Below are 20865 nucleotides of genomic sequence, written 5' to 3'. Positions count from 1 at the left end.
ACACAGGGGCCAAGGCGGCTCGTATTTCACAGCATTATAAAGCTAGTCTTACTGCTATCTTTAACCTCTATATGGTAAGTACACAGGGGCCAAGGCGGCTCGTATTTCACAGCATTATAAAGCTAGTCTTACTGCTATCTTTAACCTCTATATGGTAAGTACACAGGGGCCAAGGCGGCTCGTATTTCACAGCATTATAAAGCTAGTCTTACTGCTATCTTTAACCTCTATATGGTAAGTACACAGGGGCCAAGGCGGCTCGTATTTCACAGCATTATAAAGCTAGTCTTACTGCTATCTTTAACCTCTATATGGTAAGTACACAGGGGCCAAGGCGGCTCGTATTTCACAGCATTATAAAGCTAGTCTTACTGCTATCTTTAACCTCTATATGGTAAGTACACAGGGGCCAGTACGGCTTGTATATCTCAGCATTATAAAGCTAGTCTTACTGCTATCTTTAACCTCTATATGGTAAGTACACAGGGGCCAAGGCGGCTTGTATTTCACAGCATTATAAAGCTAGTCTTACTGCTATCTTTAACCTCTATATGGTAAGTACACAGGGGCCAGGCGGCTTGTATATCACAGCATTATAAAGCTAGTCTTACTGCTATCTTTAACCTCTATATGGTAAGTACACAGGGGCCAGGCGGCTTGTATATCACAGCATTATAAAGCTAGTCTTACTGCTATCTTTAACCTGTATATGGTAAGTACACAGGGGCCAAGGCGGCTTGTATATCTCAGCATTATAAAGCTAGTCTTACTGCTATCTTTAACCTCTATATGGTAAGTACACAGGGGCCAGGCGGCTTGTATATCTCAGCATTATAAAGCTAGTCTTACTGCTATCTTTAACCTCTATATGGTAAGTACACAGGGGCCAAGGCGGCTCGTATATCTCAGCATTATAAAGCTAGTCTTACTGCTATCTTTAACCTCTATATGGTAAGTACACAGGGGCCAAGGCGGCTCGTATATCTCAGCATTATAAAGCTAGTCTTACTGCTATCTTTAACCTCTATATGGTAAGTACACAGGGGCCAAGGCGGCTCGTATATCTCAGCATTATAAAGCTAGTCTTACTGCTATCTTTAACCTCTATATGGTAAGTACACAGGGGCCAGGCGGCTTGTATATCTCAGCATTATAAAGCCAGTCTTACTGCTATCTTTAACCTCTATATGGTAAGTACACAGGGGCCAAGGCGGCTCGTATATCTCAGCATTATAAAGCTAGTCTTACTGCTATCTTTAACCTCTATATGGTAAGTACACAGGGGCCAAGGCGGCTCGTATATCTCAGCATTATAAAGCTAGTCTTACTGCTATCTTTAACCTCTATATGGTAAGTACACAGGGGCCAAGGCGGCTCGTATTTCACAGCATTATAAAGCTAGTCTTACTGCTATCTTTAACCTCTATATGGTAAGTACACAGGGGCCAAGGCGGCTCGTATATCTCAGCATTATAAAGCTAGTCTTACTGCTATCTTTAACCTCTATATGGTAAGTACACAGGGGCCAGGCGGCTTGTATATCACAGCATTATAAAGCTAGTCTTACTGCTATCTTTAACCTGTATATGGTAAGTACACAGGGGCCAAGGCGGCTTGTATATCTCAGCATTATAAAGCTAGTCTTACTGCTATCTTTAACCTCTATATGGTAAGTACACAGGGGCCAGGCGGCTTGTATATCTCAGCATTATAAAGGTAGTCTTACTGCTATCTTTAACCTCTATATGGTAAGTACACAGGGGCCAGGCGGCTTGTATATCACAGCATTATAAAGCTAGTCTTACTGCTATCGTTAACCTCTATATGGTAAGTACACAGGGGCCAAGGCGGCTCGTATATCTCAGCATTATAAAGGTAGTCTTACTGCTATCTTTAACCTCTATATGGTAAGTACACAGGGGCCAGGCGGCTTGTATATCACAGCATTATAAAGCTAGTCTTACTGCTATCTTTAACCTGTATATGGTAAGTACACAGGAGCCAGTACATCTGGTACTTATTTTAGGATATCACAATTAGGATATCATACCATGTTGAAGGTAGAGCAGAAATGAGGTGAATTATAGTGGGATAAGCAATGCAAAGTGAAAGTACATCAAGATTATGACAGGGTTTTACTTAACATGTAACAAAGCTATATTTCTATTTTCAGGACTCAAAATATGCAATAGTTATTGAAGAAGACTTGGATGTGAGTCCTGATTTCTTCAAGTAAGTGGTTTTGTACCAAAATGAAAAAGAACCTAATTCATTAGTAAGGCAAAACAAAATGTCTGTTCAGGGTTTCATTAGCAAAAAAATAAGGTATCTCAGTCGGGTAGAAAAGTGGGAAAAAAAATTAGGGTCCGAGGTAAAAAATTAGGGTCGGTTGGGTAACCCTAAAGAGACATCCTTTTTTTTTTTGGCCTAATGTAATATAGAGTTTTAGTGCTAACACTAATGATACAACCTGTGTTTACCATAAGGTATACTAATATTTCAGAAATTTTGATTTTTTTTTTTTAAACCATCTTGAGGTATATTAAATGGGCTGATATGACAATACATGTATTATGTAATGCATTGAATGGAAGAGAATAAAAAGTTTTCAAAACAGAAAAATATTCTGAAGAAGTGAAAAAAAACCCTAGCATTTCACCATTAAAGATTATATACCTGGTAATTACTATGGCAGACAAAAATGTTCTGATCGTAGTAAAGAAACAGGTACTTGTCTAATTGTAACACAATATATGAAATGTGAAAAGTACATAAGACATATTCTATGTTACAGCTTCTTCAGCCAGACAAAGTTTTTACTGGAGGAAGACCCCTCAGTCTACTGTATATCAGCCTGGAATGACCAGGTAAGTAGCTACATGTATATTATCAATATTAAATAAAACAGCTGTAGGGAAGACGACTAACTGATGGTTCTGGAATATCTTGGTTCAGACATATTCAACAGCATTCAGAAATTAGCATTACTTGTATGTTACAGCTAATGGCAGTTTAATTCAGCAGCACACAAGTTTGAAAGTGAAAGTAGCTTTAGATTTCTTATTATCCTACCAACACATAGATGTATAAAAGAGTAAATCTACTTTGCTTGAATTTTTCCTTTACATTGCAGTTTGATTCAGAATAAAAATTTGATATTTACTCACCATTCATTCATTATTGACACATAAGTACTGGGAGGCGTTCACATCCTGTGAAAAATTGTTGTTTCTGGAAATATTCCTTTAAATTCAAGTATATTTTCAGGCAAACAAAATAGGAATGTTTTAGGATACTTTCAAGCCCGTTGTCTAATAGAAACATGTATATGTATCATAATCACAACAAATGCACAGAAAACTTGATCCATGTCTGTAGAAATTTTCTTCCTATCTACCATCATTTTGGTGAATAGTAGTCTAGGTCCATTAAGTGCTTGATTGAATGAATAGTCATTCTGTGAATATTAGTCCATGTCCATTAAGTGCTTGATTGAATGAATACATTCGGTGAATAGTAGTCTAGGTCCATTAAGTGCTTGATTGGATGAACTGGCTTAGTATGATGATATGATCTTTGAAGTATTTTTACTGGAATCAGCTTGTCAGTTTGTCTGTCCGTTCATCACATGCTTCTATAACAGTTACCATGGGAACATTATGAAGGAACATGTGGTTGTCATGGTTTGAAATTAGGGGTAACAGATGTATAGCTAGCCATTGGCTTACACTTCTAGATAGTGACAATTTCTGAAATGTTATTCCACATCTTCCTAGTTATGTTATGTAATGATCAGATGTCTATTTAACATTACTGTGCTGTGATTAGTAGGAAATAGATCCACAGTATTCTCACACAAACTGTTACTTTCCAAACATCATGGTAGAGCAACACAGTAATTCATGTCGGGAAATATCTGATCATGGTTAATCTATTTGTTGTTTTGAGCCGATTTTGAATGTTGGTCAGTTGCTGGAATTAAGGAACAGATTCTACCAATTTCTGATAACATCTACAAGAAATTAACAATAAAACACACAGATATAACATAGCTATTCACAGGTTTTAATCAATCTTTATCAACTGTAAATGTATATAAATGGTAAATAGAAACTGCTTTCACTTTCAAAATGTGCACTGCCTTGAAAGATATCATAAGGTAAAATTTAGAAGTAAAACTTCCTGGTAAATGTAGGAATTTATTAAGATTTTTGAGATTCCAGTCCTTCACAATTAATTTGTATTTTCAGGGATACAGCCATTCCTGTATTATAATCAATGTATTTATAGGGATACAGCCATTCCTGTTTTATAATCTTATGTATTTATAGGGATACAGCCATTCCTGTATTATAATCTTATGTATTTGTAGGGATACAGCCATTCCTGTATTATAATCTGAATGTATTTTAGGGATACAGCAACTCCTGTATTATAATCTTATGTATTTATAGGGATACAGCCATTCCTGTATTATAATCTATATGTATTTGTATGGATACAGCCATTCCTGTATTATATTCTGTATGTATTGATGAGGATACAGCCATTCCTGTATTATAATCTGTATGTATTTGTATGGATACAGCCATTCCTGTATTATATTCTGTATGTATTGATGAGGATACAGCCATTCCTGTATTATATTCTGTATGTATTTGTATGGATACAGCCATTCCTGTATTATATTCTGTATGTATTGATGAGGATACAGCCATTCTTGTATTATATTCTGTATGTATTTGTATGGATACAGCCATTCCTGTATTATATTCTGTATGTATTGATGAGGATACAGCCATTCCTGTATTATAATCTTAAGTATTTGTAGGGATACAGCCATTCCTGTATTATAATCTTAAGTATTTGTAGGGATACAGCCATTCCTGTATTATAATCTATGTATTTATAGGGATACAGCCATTCCTGTATTATAATCTTAAGTATTTGTAGGGATACAGCCATTCCTGTATTATAATCTTAAGTATTTGTAGGGATACAGCCATTCCTGTATTATAATCTATGTATTTATAGGGATACAGCCATTCCTGTAAGGACCCGTCCCTGCTGTATCGTGTGGAGACTATGCCAGGACTTGGATGGTTGCTGAAACGAAAACTTTACAAAGGGGAACTAGAATCTCAATGGCCGACCCCTGAAAAGGTCAGTATATAAGGTATCAGGCTAATTGCAAGAGCTGATTATCTGAGTCTTTAACAGAGGAATATGTCTGGTCAATATTGAAGTAAGATGTAATATATAGTATAATTAATGAAAAAGAGTCACATTAAAACCAAAATAAAGAAATCTCCATTCACAATATACAATATGTAGAAAATAAACTGTAAAATAACTGGTTTTCTGGTCACGTAACCTGATATTGACACATTAACCTAATATTGACACATAAACCTGATATTGACACATAATCCTGATATTGACACATAAACCTGATATTGACACATAAACCTGATATTGACACATAAACCTGATATTGACTCATTAACCTGATATTGACACATAAACCTGATATTGACACATAAACCTGATATTGACACATTAACCTAATATTGACACATAAACCTGATATTGACACATAAACCTGATATTGACTCATTAACCTGATATTGACTCATTAACCTGATATTGACACATTAACCTGATATTGACACATAAACCTGATATTGACTCATTAACCTGATATTGACTCATTAACCTGATATTGACACATAAACCTTATATTGACTAATTAACCTGATATTGACTCATTAACCTGATATTGACACATTAACCTGATATTGACACATAAACCTGATATTGACTCATTAACCTGATATTGACACATTAACCTGATATTGACACATAAACCTGATATTGACTCATTAACCTGATATTGACACATAATCCTGATATTGACACATAAACCTGATATTGACACATAAACCTAATATTGACACATAAACCTGATATTGACACATAAACCTGATATTGACACATAAACCTGATATTGACACATAAACCTGATATTGACACATAAACCTAATATTGACTCATTAACCTGATATTGACACATTAACCTGATATTGACACATAAACCTGATATTGACTCATTAACCTGATATTGACTCATTAACCTGATATTGACTCATTAACCTGATATTGACTCATTAACCTGATATTGACACATAAACCTGATATTGACACATTAACCTAATATTGACACATAAACCTGATATTGACACATAAACCTGATATTGACACATAAACCTGATATTGACTCATTAACCTGATATTGACACATAAACCTGATATTGACTCATTAACCTGATATTGACTCATACACCTGATATTGACACATAAACCTGATATTGACACATAAACCTGATATTGACTTATGTTTCCAGTTGTGGGACTGGGATATGTGGCTTAGAACCAACCATATCAGGAAGAATCGCGAATGTATCATTCCCGACATTTCTCGGACCTACCACTTTGGCTCCAGGGGACTCAACATGAATCCATACTTCCAGGATGTTTACTTCAAAAATCATTCACTATTAAAGACTCCTAATGTCAAGTTAAAAGATTTGGACAAGTAAGTAGCATATAGCTCACTATGACCTTACCTATATCAATATCCAGAAATTCCTTATAAACATACAAGGTAGTAATAAGCTTTCTGAAGAAACAGTGTAAAGAAAAGATAATGAACACTTATAAATCAATTTATTTGTTAACAGCATGAAACCTAATTTAAAAAGTAATAATATACCGCTAAGAATGTTCATTTTCTTAGTAATTCTGCAAAAGTACATTGTTATGGAAAAGTAAAAATGAAAAAATATTTATTCATGAGGAAGAATCAACTTATTGTTTTTGTTCCAGAATGAAAAGAGATGAATACGAAGATTTAATAACAGACTTAATCAAATCTGCCAAGACATTAGATCATTCCAAAGATCCTTGTTCAGAGGAATTTGTACCAAAAGTTTCTGTAAGTAACAAATGTTTATTTACTAGAAACCTTCATTTATGATTGGCCAGTTAGCCATGATAGATGATTGGTCAGTTGAAATACAATACAATATTTTGATCGGTTAGCTAAGAGTGTAAATATCAAATGATGCAGTTTGCCATCAAAAGATATTGATAGTTTTAACATTATTGTTCCCTTTCCATTAAATGTACTTTGTGGAGTTATTCTTTGATTTGAGGACAGTTGATATGGGTATATATATCTTAGATGAACGTATATCTTCATTCCTTTTCTAGGATGGTAAATTTGTGATGTATATAAGTATGAACACAACAACAGACTTTGTCACATGGAAACAACTAGCAAAGGTAAATAATTCTTTTATCCCTTACCTATCTATGTGATACATCATAGAATGGCTATACATGAAACAAGTAATATTCCTGTGCCCTATTTTTTTCTGTTTACATTTTCAACATATATTATATTTCATGTATACATTATTCACATGATCTTGGTTTCAGCGGAATTTTAAAACATTGTCTGGATTTAAATTATTGTTTTATAATAAATAGATTTAAAAAAATGTTCTCAATTAATTTCATGGATGTTACATGTAATCCTGGTCAATGCTAGTCGCAATATACCTCTCTGATGTGTGTCAGACTAGTAATCCAGATTTCCCAAGTTTGATCTCTAGCAGAGGCAATACAAAAACTAATACATTCTGTTACATAAATAAATGATAATTGATTTAGAGTGAGAACTTATTTGATTTATGTTTGTTATCATAAACTATAAGATAACAATTCAACTTGTATTTCTTCAGTGCTACCATTTATGGGACCTTGATGTGCGGGGCTTTCACAAGGTAAGTTACAGAGTTAACCCCAGATAATATTAGTATACATTTACTTTAGATAAAGTCAGTTGTATTAATTACTATAGAAAAGGTCGGTAGCACAATTTATCTTAAGATAAGTTCAGTAGCAAAATTTACCAAAGATAAATTCAGTAGGGCAATATCCCTAATATAATGTCAATAACACAATATCCCTAATATAATGTCAATAACACAATATCCCTAATATAATGTCAGTAACACAATATCCCTAATATAATGTCAGTAACACAATATCCCTAATATAATGTCAGTAACACAATATCCCTAATATAATGTCAGTAACACAATATCCCTAATATAATGTCAGTAACACAATATCCCTAATATAATGTCAGTAACACAATATCCATAATATAATGTCAGTAACACAATATCCATATCATATAATGTCAGTAACACAATATCCATAATATAATGTCAGTAACACAATATCCATATATATAATGTCAGTAACACAATACCCTAATATAAATGTCAGTAACACACAATATCCCTAATATAATGTCAGTAACACAATATCCCTAATATAAATGTCAGTAACACAATATCCCTAATATAATGTCAGTAACACAATATCCCTAATATAATGTCAGTAACACAATATCCCTAATATAATGTCAGTAACACAATATCCCTAATATAATGTCAGTAACACAATATCCCTAATATAATGTCAGTAACACAATATCCCTAATATAATGTCAGTAACACAATATCCCTAATATAATGTCAGTAACACAATATCCCTAATATAATGTCAGTAACACAATATCCCTAATATAATGTCAGTAACACAATATCCCTAATATAATGTCAGTAACACAATATCCCTAATATAATGTCAGTAACACAATATCCCTAATATGTGATGTCAGTAACACAATATCCCTAATATAAATGTCAGTAACACAATATCCCTAATGTGATGTCAATAACACAATATCCCTAATATAATGTCAATAACACAATATCCCTAATGTGATGTCAGTAACACAATATCCCTAATGTGATGTCAGTAACACAATATCCATAATATAATGTCAGTAACACAATATCCTAATTATGTCAGTAACATATCCTAATATTTCAGTACATCCCTAATATGATGTCAGTAAACACAATATCCCTAATATGATGTCAGTAACACAATATCCCTAATATAATGTCAGTAACACAATATCCCTAATATGATGTCAGTAACACAATATCCCTAATATAATTGTCAGTAACACAATATCCCTAATGTGATGTCAATAACACAATATCCATAATATAATGTCAGTAACACAATATCCCTAATGTGATGTCAATAACACAATATCCCTAATTGATGTCAATAACACAATATCCCTAATGTGATGTCAGTAACACAATATCCCTAATGTGATGTCAGTAACACAATATCCCTAATGTGATGTCAGTAACACAATATCCCTAATGTGATGTCAGTAACACAATATCCCTAATATAATGTCAGTAACACAATATCCCTAATATAATGTCAGTAACACAATATCCATAATATAATGTCAGTAACACAATATCCCTAATATAATGTCAGTAACACAATATCCCTAATATAATGTCAGTAACACAATATCCCTAATATAATGTCAGTAACACAATATCCCTAATATAATGTCAGTAACACAATATCCCTAATATAATGTCAGTAACACAATATCCCTAATATAATGTCAGTAACACAATATCCCTAATATAATGTCAGTAACACAATATCCCTAATATAATGTCAGTAACACAATATCCCTAATATAATGTCAGTAACACAATATCCCTAATATGATGTCAATAACACAATATCCCTAATATAATGTCAGTAACACAATATCCCTAATATAATGTCAGTAACACAATATCCCTAATATAATGTCAGTAACACACCATAATATCCATGATATAATGTCAGTACAAATATCCCTAATATAATGTCAGTAACACAATATCCCTAATATAATGTCAGTAACACAATATCCCTAATATAATGTCAGTAACACAATATCCCTAATATAATGTCAGTAACACAATATCCCTAATATAATGTCAGTAACACAATATCCCTAATATAATGTCAGTAACACAATATCCCTAATATAATGTCAGTAACACAATATTCCATAATATAATGTCAGTAACACAATATCCCTAATATAATGTCAGTAACACAATATCCCTAATATAATGTCAGTAACACAATATCCCTAATATAATGTCAGTAACACAATATCCCTAATGTGATGTCAGTAACACAATATCCCTAATATATGTCAGTAACACAATATCCCTAATATAATGTCAGTAACACAATATCCCTAATATAATGTCAGTAACACAATATCCCTAATATAATGTCAGTAACACAATATCAAATATAATGTCATAACACAATATCCCTAAATATAATGTCAGTAACACAATATCCCTAATATAATGTCAGTAACACAATATCCCTAATATAATGTCAGTAACACAATATCCATAATATAATGTCAGTAACACAATATCCATAATATAATGTCAGTAACACAATATCCATAATATAATGTCAGTAACACAATATCCATAATATAATGTCAGTAACACAATATCCCTAATATAATGTCAGTAACACAATATCCCTAATATAATGTCAGTAACAAAATATCCCTAATATAATGTCAGTAACACAATATCCCTAATATAATGTCAGTAACACAATATCCCTAATATAATGTCAGTAACACAATATCCATAATATAATGTCAGTAACACAATATCCCTAATATAATGTCAGTAACACAATATCCATAATATAATGTCAGTAACACAATATTCCATAATATAATGTCAGTAACACAATATCCATAATATAATGTCAGTAACACAATATCCATAATATAATGTCAGTAACACAATATCCCTAATATAATGTCAGTAACACAATATCCCTAATATAATGTCAGTAACACAATATCCCTAATATAATGTCAGTAACACAATATCCCTAATATAATGTCAGTAACACAATATCCCTAATATAATGTCAGTAACACAATATCCCTAATATAATGTCAGTAACACAATATCCCTAATATAATGTCAGTAACACAATATCCCTAATATAATGTCAGTAACACAATATCCCTAATATAATGTCAGTAACACAATATCCCTAATATAATGTCAGTAACACAATATCCCTAATATAATGTCAGTAACACAATATCCCTAATATAATGTCAGTAACACAATATCCCTAATATAATGTCAGTAACACAATATCCCTAATATAATGTCAGTAACACAATATCCCTAATATAATGTCAGTAACACAATATCCCTAATATAATGTCAGTAACACAATATCCCTAATATGATGTCAGTAACACAATATCCCTAATATGATGTCAATAACACAATATCCCTAATGTGATGTCAGTAACACAATATCCCTAATGTGATGTCAGTAACACAATATCCATAATATAATGTCAGTAACACAATATCCATAATATAATGTCAGTAACACAATATCCCTAATATGATGTCAGTAACACAATATCCCTAATATGATGTCAGTAACACAATATCCCTAATATGATGTCAGTAACACAATATCCCTAATATAATGTCAGTAACACAATATCCATAATATAATGTCAGTAACACAATATCCCTAATGTGATGTCAATAACACAATATCCATAATATAATGTCAGTAACACAATATCCCTAATGTGATGTCAATAACACAATATCCCTAATATGATGTCAATAACACAATATCCCTAATGTGATGTCAGTAACACAATATCCCTAATGTGATGTCAGTAACACAATATCCCTAATGTGATGTCAGTAACACAATATCCCTAATGTGATGTCAGTAACACAATATCCCTAATATAATGTCAATAACACAATATCCCTAATATTATGTCAGTAACACAATATCCCTAATATAATGTCAGTAACACAATATCCCTAATATAATGTCAGTAACACAATATCCCTAATATAATGTCAGTAACACAATATCCCTAATATAATGTCAGTAACACAATATCCCTAATATAATGTCAGTAACACAATATCCCTAATATAATGTCAGTAACACAATATCCCTAATATAATGTCAGTAACACAATATCCCTAATGTGATGTCAATAACACAATATCCCTAATATAATGTCAGTAACACAATATCCCTAATATAATGTCAGTAACACAATATCCCTAATATAATGTCAGTAACACAATATCCATAATATAATGTCAGTTACACAATATCCATTATATAATGTCAATAACACAATATCCATAATATAATGTCAGTAACACAATATCCCTAATATAATGTCAGTAACACAATATCCCTAAAAAATGTCAGTAACACAATATCCATAATATAATGTCAGTAACACAATATTCATAATATAATGTCAGTAACACAATATCCCTAATATAATGTCAGTAACACAATATCCATAATATAATGTCAGTAACACAATATCCCTAATATAATGTCAGTAACACAATATCCCTAATATAATGTCAGTAACACAATATCCCTAATATAATGTCAGTAACACAATATCCCTAATGTGATGTCAGTAACACAATATCCCTAATGTGATGTCAGTAACACAATATCCCTAATGTGATGTCAGTAACACAATATCCCTAATATAATGTCAGTAACACAATATCCCTAATATAATGTCAGTAACACAATATTCATAATATAATGTCAGTAACACAATATCCCTAATATAATGTCAGTAACACAATATCCATAATATGATGTCAGTAACACAATATCCATAATATAATGTCAGTAACACAATATCCATAATATAATGTCAGTAACACAATATCCATAATATAATGTCAGTAACACAATATCCCTAATGTAATGTCAGTAACACAATATCCCTAATATAATGTCAATAACACAATATCCATAATATAATGTCAGTAACACAATATCCATAATATAATGTCAATAGCACAATATCCCTAATATAATGTCAGTAACACAATATCCATAATGTAATGTCAATAGCACAATATCCCTAATATAATGTCAGTAACACAATATCCCTAATGTGATGTCAGTAACACAATATCCCTAATGTAATGTCAGTAACACAATATCCCTAATGTGATGTCAGTAACACAATATCCCTAATATAATGTCAGTAACACAATATCCCTAATATAATGTCAGTAACACAATATCCATAATATAATGTCAGTAACACTATATACTAATATAATGTCAGTAACACAATATCCATAATATGATGTCAGTAACACAATATCCATAATATAATGTCAGTAACACAATATCCATAATATAATGTCAGTAACACAATATCCATAATATAATGTCAGTAACACAATATCCCTAATGTAATGTCAGTAACACAATATCCCTAATATAATGTCAGTAACACAATATCCATAATATAATGTCAGTAACACAATATCCATAATATAATGTCAATAGCACAATATCCCTAATATAATGTCAGTAACACAATATCCCTAATGTGATGTCAGTAACACAATTTCCATAATATAATGTCAATAGCACAATTTCCATAATATAATGTCAATAGCACAATTTCCATAATATAATGTCAATAGCACAATTTCCATAAGATACTCAATCATAACAGTGATATACTAAATCTATACACCTGATGGAGATCTGATTGGTGTTACAGAGCATGTGGAGACTCTTCATCAAAGGAAGTCATGTGGTGGTTGTCGGCGTTCCAGCATCAGCTTACTCGTGAGTATTCTAAGTAAACTGGATTCATTTTAAACAGAGAAATGCTAAAGGGATAATTCTGTCAAAACAATCCAGTTCTAATAGAAATTTGATTACTGTGATATGCCAGAAAAGCCCATGGTGGTGAAATGTTTAAACTGGCTCACTGTCCACCATAACACGTTGTGGTCGGACATCTTGTATACCAAACCCTGGCTGTTGCGCGTTAAGTAATGCAATTTTTGTCTAGAACTAGTCAAATTGCTCTTTCAGTAGTGTGTTTACCTTATTAGGTAAATCATCTTGCCTAAAAAATCATTTCATCAACTCCTCAGTGGTTATGTATTTCATTTGTTTAACGTATGTGACATTGGCTTGGGTCAGAAGCACAATTCTGATTCTGTATAACGTACATATTATACCTTCTTAATCGTTTTGCTTTGCGGGTATGTAACAGAATTGGCCTGACTGAATTCTCCCATTAATGAATGGTCAGTTTATTAAAGAGGGAATATTATCAGATGATATGCATAGATGATTATCATTGGACGAAAAATATTCATAGAGGAATATCATTGGATGATTAACACATGTAAAGGAATATCTGATTCATAAGAATATGTATTGATGAATATCATTGGATAATAAATATAATGAAATGAATATCATTGGGTAATAAATATAAGGAGATGAATATCATTGGATAATAAATATAAGGAGATGAATGTCATGGGATAATAAATATAAGGAGATGAATGTCTGGTGATTTACATCAGTAGAGAAACATTAATAGGTCAATGGTTTCAGCCTGAAGAAAAACGTCATCTACACTAGTTGATCAATGAACTTGGTTGCAGCCAATTTGCTTATGGTGTTTTGAAATTTGACTTACTTTAATCCTACCATGTAACACGATAATATCTGGATCTTATGGTTCAGTTTACAAATGTCAATTATTTCTTTGTGTGTATAGGTAAGGCCTGTGTTAGAACAGACGGACAATTTGTCAAGTTTTCAGGGTGATCAGCCACATAATCATAACACAGAGAGAACAAGTACATGTAGTTATAAAATGTTGGAAAAGAACTACTGCAAGACAAAGTCTGGCTAACTGTTGACTAATGCTTTACCATATGTTTCCTTTCAGTCACCTGAAGCCAGCCGATATCAAACCTCTCTACATTCCAGAACCACCGAAGAAAACATAACAACAACACTCAATATAAAAAACATTTACACTTGTCTTCTGGGAAGACCGAGGGTAGTTATCTGGAGAAGAGACGAGGATGGTGCCATGTCTAGCTATTCCATCAACAGTGCAATTATCATTTTATCCAAATGCCAGTCATATTAGGGAAATATAAATATTTTAGGTATCTTTGCCAGTGTTTACATAAAACTGACTTTAGCCAAGTGCAGCCTTTGAGTCAAAGTGACCTAGTGGTTAGTGTGACTTACATTTTACCACTCTCCACTTAAGCAGGGTTAGGCTTCACACACTGGGAAACTGATGCTGTTTACTTGCCAAAGACAATAACATAATACTGCTGTCATTGTCTGACACAGGAAGTGGTGTTCCTACGATCTTGTAATTGTTACACTGTTTTTGTTGTGATGTGAAGGATAAAGGATGTATTTAAACACAGTTTTGTATGAGACAGTGTGTATGTATACATTTGTATGTTGGTTTTGTTCGACTGATTCAGGAGTAAACCTGACTGGTATTAGGGGTAGTGAATCATGTGGGTATTTCATTTACAAGATTCAGACTTTATGTAAATGTTAACTCGCCCTGTTTCCTAAAATAGTTGTTTCAAGATGTTAACTTGCACTTTTTCCTAAAATCGTTGTTCGTAAAGTACTTTAAATGAAGTGAAATGTTGAAGTATACCTTATATGTAATAACCCTAATCTGGCATGGCTGGATCATTTCTTCTGGCACTATTATTACATCAATTACTGTATTTATTAATTTTGAAAAATCTCAAATTAAAATTGATTTACAATATTTAGAAATGAAATTATAAGATGTAGAGTTTTGATATGGTTCACAATAAATACTAGGAAAAACCTTTAATTAAAGGATTTTTTTAAAAATTCTTTATCTAGTCATTCTAAATAATCATTAAATGATTTTTTTTTCTGTCTGAGGATTAACATGCCCTCAGATACTGTGCAATATCATGTTAATGTTAATTATCGATCAAAATTTCAAAAGATATTATAGTTACTGTATAATTGATGTTTGATAATCCTAGTGTAAATGATAGTGTATGTTTAATATATTTGTAATAGGCTAATAAAATTAAGGTCTCACTGACATTCTCGATTTAAAATAATATTGTATCATATCGTACAGGTCATAACATAGAACAAAGGAGAGACATAATATACATGTATATCATGTATAGGGGAACTAACTTTGAAATATGATCGGATTTAATAAACTTGATAAAGGTGTTTATAATTTGGATGTTTCTTGTCGACATAACAGAACTCTGTTTAAGCTTTAAAAGAAACTAAAATTCATGCTTTAAATTTTATTTAGAATATTTATTTCTGTGCCCAAAGATTTGTAAGAATGATCATGAAGCAGTTTGTTATAAAGACAAGGAACATTATGATCTGAATGCATCATCACCATCAATATTTCATATTTAATTTAGAATTAGTATTGTCTAGATATGAGTCAGGCTTGTAAGCCATAACTATAGTCCTGGTTGTGATAAGCAGACATTGACTCTGACTTGTCCTTCACCCTCTATGGGGTTTTGGACACATCTAGAATCATTGACTTTGTTAGTGCTAATTTTACAAACAGCGGGAAAACACTAGAATTCATCACACATCACTTTGTCATTACCATATCCTGGTAATCAATCTTTAGTAGACAATAAAAAGACAAAAAAATTCTGTCGAAAAACAGTACAGGTGAGACAGATGATCAGTGTAATTCTGGTGTGAGAAATAAGTAAAGATTGATTTTTATGGACAATCTAATATCGCTACACTCTACTCATACAACAGGTCTGTATTTCAGCCTTTACAATTAATGACTTTTTGTGGGTTAAAAGGAGGAATTATTAATCTGAGAATGGTGATATTCACCAAGACCAGAAGCTAGAAAGATCATTGTCATGTTTTCATTTATTTGTAGTTTTTAGTATTTATGTTATCCAGTTATGTATTATTAAAATGATATCTAAGTCATTAATTGTATTGTAAATCATTAATATTGTATAGTATTGCTATATTTATATTCAATATAGCAGGTACTTGTTACATTGTTGAAGTGTCGTATGCTGACTGTTATAGACCGAACAATTAAAACGACCAATCACAAAGAAACATGTACTAAGTACAATCGTGGATCATATATAGTGTTATATTCTTTCCAGATTAATGATACTGGATTTACCCAGATATTTATATCTACCTCGAGAGTTAAAGTTTTCTATTAAAAGACACTTCAATGCATCATCCTGCTTGATCTTGTGAATAATGGACTTTTAATATAGTGAACTAATTCTTTAATTTTCTGTATATCCATACTCCTCAAATTTTGCGTAATTATTGACACTCTTAAAATTGTTTATTCTTTTTTTTCTTTCAAAGTTACTTTTAATTTTTAGTCTCACTGGTCCGAAGGACCAAGGTGAGCTTATGTCATACACGTGGCGGTCGGGTCCGTCGTCCGTTAGTCCGTCCGTCGTCCGTCGTCCGTTCGTCCGTGGATCCGTCCGTCCGTCTCCGTCAACAACTCGGGACTTCTTCTCATAACCGTGGTTCGGATTTCAACAAAATTTGACTGGGTAGCATCCTTATGGGCTACTAACTGAAAATTGTACAATGATGGGCTGACCCCCAGGGGCCTGAGGGGCGCGGGCCAAAGGGGTTCAATTTGGCTATTTCCTTATAAACGAAATTCTTCTCTGAAACCAAGCATGGGATAGCACCCATAATGCAATGTTAGCATCCTTATAGGGTGGGGATTTCAAAATTGTACAAATGATGGGGCTGACCCCCAGGGGCCTGAGGGGCGGGGCCAAAAGGGGTCAATTTGGCTATTTCCATATAAACGACTTCTTCTCTGAAACCAAGCAATTGGATTGATGTTATATTTCATGATAAGGTGAAGTAAATCTCCAACAAGACCAAAGTGGATTGTTTACCCTAATATCAAAGAGATTTACCTTGGCAAGGGGCATAACTCCAGCAGCCTTAAGTGTTTTTGTCAACCCTTCAGATCTCGCAACTATACACTGCTATATTTTTGTCTTATTTAAGTTTCCACGCGACATTCCAAACTCCACAGACATCATATAAATTAAATTTTGCTAGGAAAGTACACATGACCACTTGTATCTATGTTGTACATGTAATTTGTGGCTTTCTAGTGAATGCAGATTAAGCTAAAGAGGCAAAAAAGCCCAAAATTGGTTATATGCAGACAAAATATGAAAAACATATATACTATATTTGTATATAGAAAATCCTAATTTCTCTTAAGTATGGGTAGGTGTCTCCAGTTAGTTCTATCACAATCAAAATTCTGTCACTACAGGCATAATTAAGATAAAAAAACAGAAACTAACTTTTTTTACCAAATTCTGGCGTATATACATGTATTGTGTTTTAAAGATTTGTAATGTAAATAATGTCTTAATAATTATACAAAATGTATAAGAATTGTTTGTCTGTTACCTAAGACCACTAAAATATTAAGTTTTATAAATATATGCAATCTAGCTTAGTTGACAATGTGTATGATAGAGGAAGGAAGTTAGGGAATTTTTCATCATTACAGTTAATTAGCTTAGTGATGCTTTCACAAAATACTTCTTATGCATTTCATATTTTTATTGATACACATTCATGGTGTGAAACTTCATGTTGTGATATATTATGGATTTAATATGAAAGTGTTACAATCGATAATGACCATTTTATATATGAGAAGTGAATGATATATTTCATTTGATATTTTTATGGTTATTTTATTGAATAAAAATACTTATGCATTTTTTCTCTGAGACTCTTTTTTTCTTTGCGTCTTAAACAAATTATTGGAGCTCAAGAGCTAAAGCCGGAAGAGTCAGTAGTTAAATATATGAATGTACATTATTTTGGGAATAAGGGCATAATAATGTTTGTTTTTAACCTGAATTGGCTATCTGGTACCCAGAAGGTAAACAAGTAATCTGATAGGATAAAGCAGGCCATATTCAAAGTGATATGAGTAATAGGATTACAACACCCCTTTTTAAACAGCGAACTTTTTAATCCCTTCTCTAAGCTCTGAATACACCGGTGATTTTTGATAATATTTTGAAATTTATTCTGTCCGTAGGATAAGGGTCTTTTGTCACTGTGTGTCAAGGTTATAGATAGAGGGTGACTATACCGGAAGTGTGGCCCGATGGCCCCCCTATGATCCATACAGTACACCGTCTGTTCAATAGAGTTATTATTAGATAGATCAGCTTCACTAGGCGAACCTCATGTAAACAGTTAATAGAGAGAACACCAACAGGCATCATAATATTACCCAGGACTTCTAAAGGATCGCTGTACAAACATCTAACCCAAAGAGGAATGTCTTATTTGATTGCTTCCACAGAGATCGCGTACTAAAAGGTAGAAATGTTAGAAGGCATAACAAGAATACGTGCACTGATTTTCTTGCTCAATAATTTCAGTGACCTGTACCTTTTGTATTTGAAAACCTTACATTTCTTCTATATCGAATTAAGTATATTTTAGAGAGTTTTTAGCTCACCTGGTCCGAAGGACCGAGGTATTGGATACCGCAGCGTCCGGCGTCCGTCAACAATCTACTTCTTCTCCATAACCGCTGGTCGGATTTCAACAAAATTTGACTGGTAGCATCCTTATGGGCTACTAACTGAAAATTGTACAAATGATGGGGCTGATCTTCCGGGGGCCTGAGGGGCGGGGCCAAAAGGGGTCAATTTGGCTATTTCCATATAAACGACTTCTTCTCTGAAATCAAGCATGGGATAGCACCCATAATGCAATGGTAGTATCGTTATAGGGTGGGGATTCAAAATTGTACAAATGATGGGGCTGATCCTCCGGGGGCATGAGGGGCGGGGCCAAAAGGGGTCAATTTGGCTATTTCCATATAAACGACTTCTTCTCTGAAACTAAGCATGGTATAGCACCCATAATGCAATGGTAGCATCCTTATAGGGTGGGGATTCAAAATTGTGCAAATGATAGGGCTGACCCCCCCGGGGGCTTGAGGGGCGGGGTCAAAAGGGGTCAATTTGGCTTTTTCCATATAAATGACTTCTTCTCTGCAACTAAGCGTGGTATAGCACCCATAATGCAATGGTAGCATCCTTATAGGGTGGGGATTCCAAATTGTGCAAATGATGGGGCTGACCCATCCCCCCCCCCCGGGGGGGCCTGAGGAGCAGGGTCAAAAGGGTCCAATTTGGCTATTTCCATATAAACGACTTCTTCTCTGAAACCAAGCATGGGATAGCACCCATAATGCAATGGTAGCATCCTTATAGTGTTGGGATTCAAAATTGTGCAAATGATAGGGCTGACCCTCCGGGGGCCTGAGGGGTGGGGTCAAAAGGGGTCAATTTGGATATTTCCATATAAATGACTTCTTTTTCTGCAACTAAGCATCAGGTATAGCACCCATAATGCAGTGGTAGCATCCTTATAGGGTGGGGATTCAAAATTGTGCAAATGATAGGGCTGACCCTCCGGGGGCCTGAGGGGTGGGGTCAAAAGGGGTCAATTTGGATATTTCCATATAAATGACTTCTTTTTCTGCAACTAAGCATCAGGTATAGCACCCATAATGCAGTGGTAGCATCCTTATAGGGTGGGGATTCCAAATTGTGCAAATGATAGGGCTGACCCCCGGGGGCCTGAGGGGCGGGGTCAAAAGTGGTCAATTTCCATATAAATGACTTTTTCTCTGCAACTTAACATGGGATTACGCTCATAATGCAATGGTAGCATCCTTATAGGGTTGGGATTTGAAATTGTACAAATGATAGGGCTGACCCCCGGGGCCTTAGACGGCAATAGATGCGAGGTCAAAAAGGTCAATTAGGCTACTACTTTCATATAAATTACTTTGTCTCTGAACCTATGTATTGGATAGCATATTTGTATGGTATCAATAGCATCATTGTATGGTTGTGATTCAAAATTAAACTT

General features: G+C 33.5%; 1 protein-coding gene across 4 annotated transcripts in view; it reads left to right on the top strand.

Moving 5' to 3' along the window:
* LOC138325900 (protein O-linked-mannose beta-1,2-N-acetylglucosaminyltransferase 1-like) overlaps window positions 1-17284 on the top strand; it is a 29849-nt gene extending 12565 nt beyond the window's left edge. For all 4 annotated transcript variants that reach the window (XM_069271907.1, XM_069271910.1, XM_069271909.1 and 1 more), the window contains 9 exons: window positions 2174-2232; window positions 2795-2867; window positions 5035-5163; window positions 6405-6595; window positions 6886-6994; window positions 7273-7344; window positions 7806-7847; window positions 13613-13680; window positions 14807-17284. In XM_069271907.1, the coding sequence (XP_069128008.1) occupies window positions 2174-2232; window positions 2795-2867; window positions 5035-5163; window positions 6405-6595; window positions 6886-6994; window positions 7273-7344; window positions 7806-7847; window positions 13613-13680; window positions 14807-14867 (804 nt within the window). In that variant the 3' untranslated portion in view covers window positions 14868-17284. The remainder of the gene's footprint in view (window positions 1-2173; window positions 2233-2794; window positions 2868-5034; window positions 5164-6404; window positions 6596-6885; window positions 6995-7272; window positions 7345-7805; window positions 7848-13612; window positions 13681-14806) is intronic.
* The last annotated feature ends 3581 nt before the right edge of the window (window positions 17285-20865 follow it).

This window comes from Argopecten irradians, chromosome 6 (genome assembly GCF_041381155.1).
Source record: "Argopecten irradians isolate NY chromosome 6, Ai_NY, whole genome shotgun sequence".
NCBI classification, from domain to species: Eukaryota; Metazoa; Mollusca; class Bivalvia; order Pectinida; family Pectinidae; genus Argopecten; species Argopecten irradians.
This window is presented reverse-complemented; position numbering and strand designations above follow the sequence as displayed.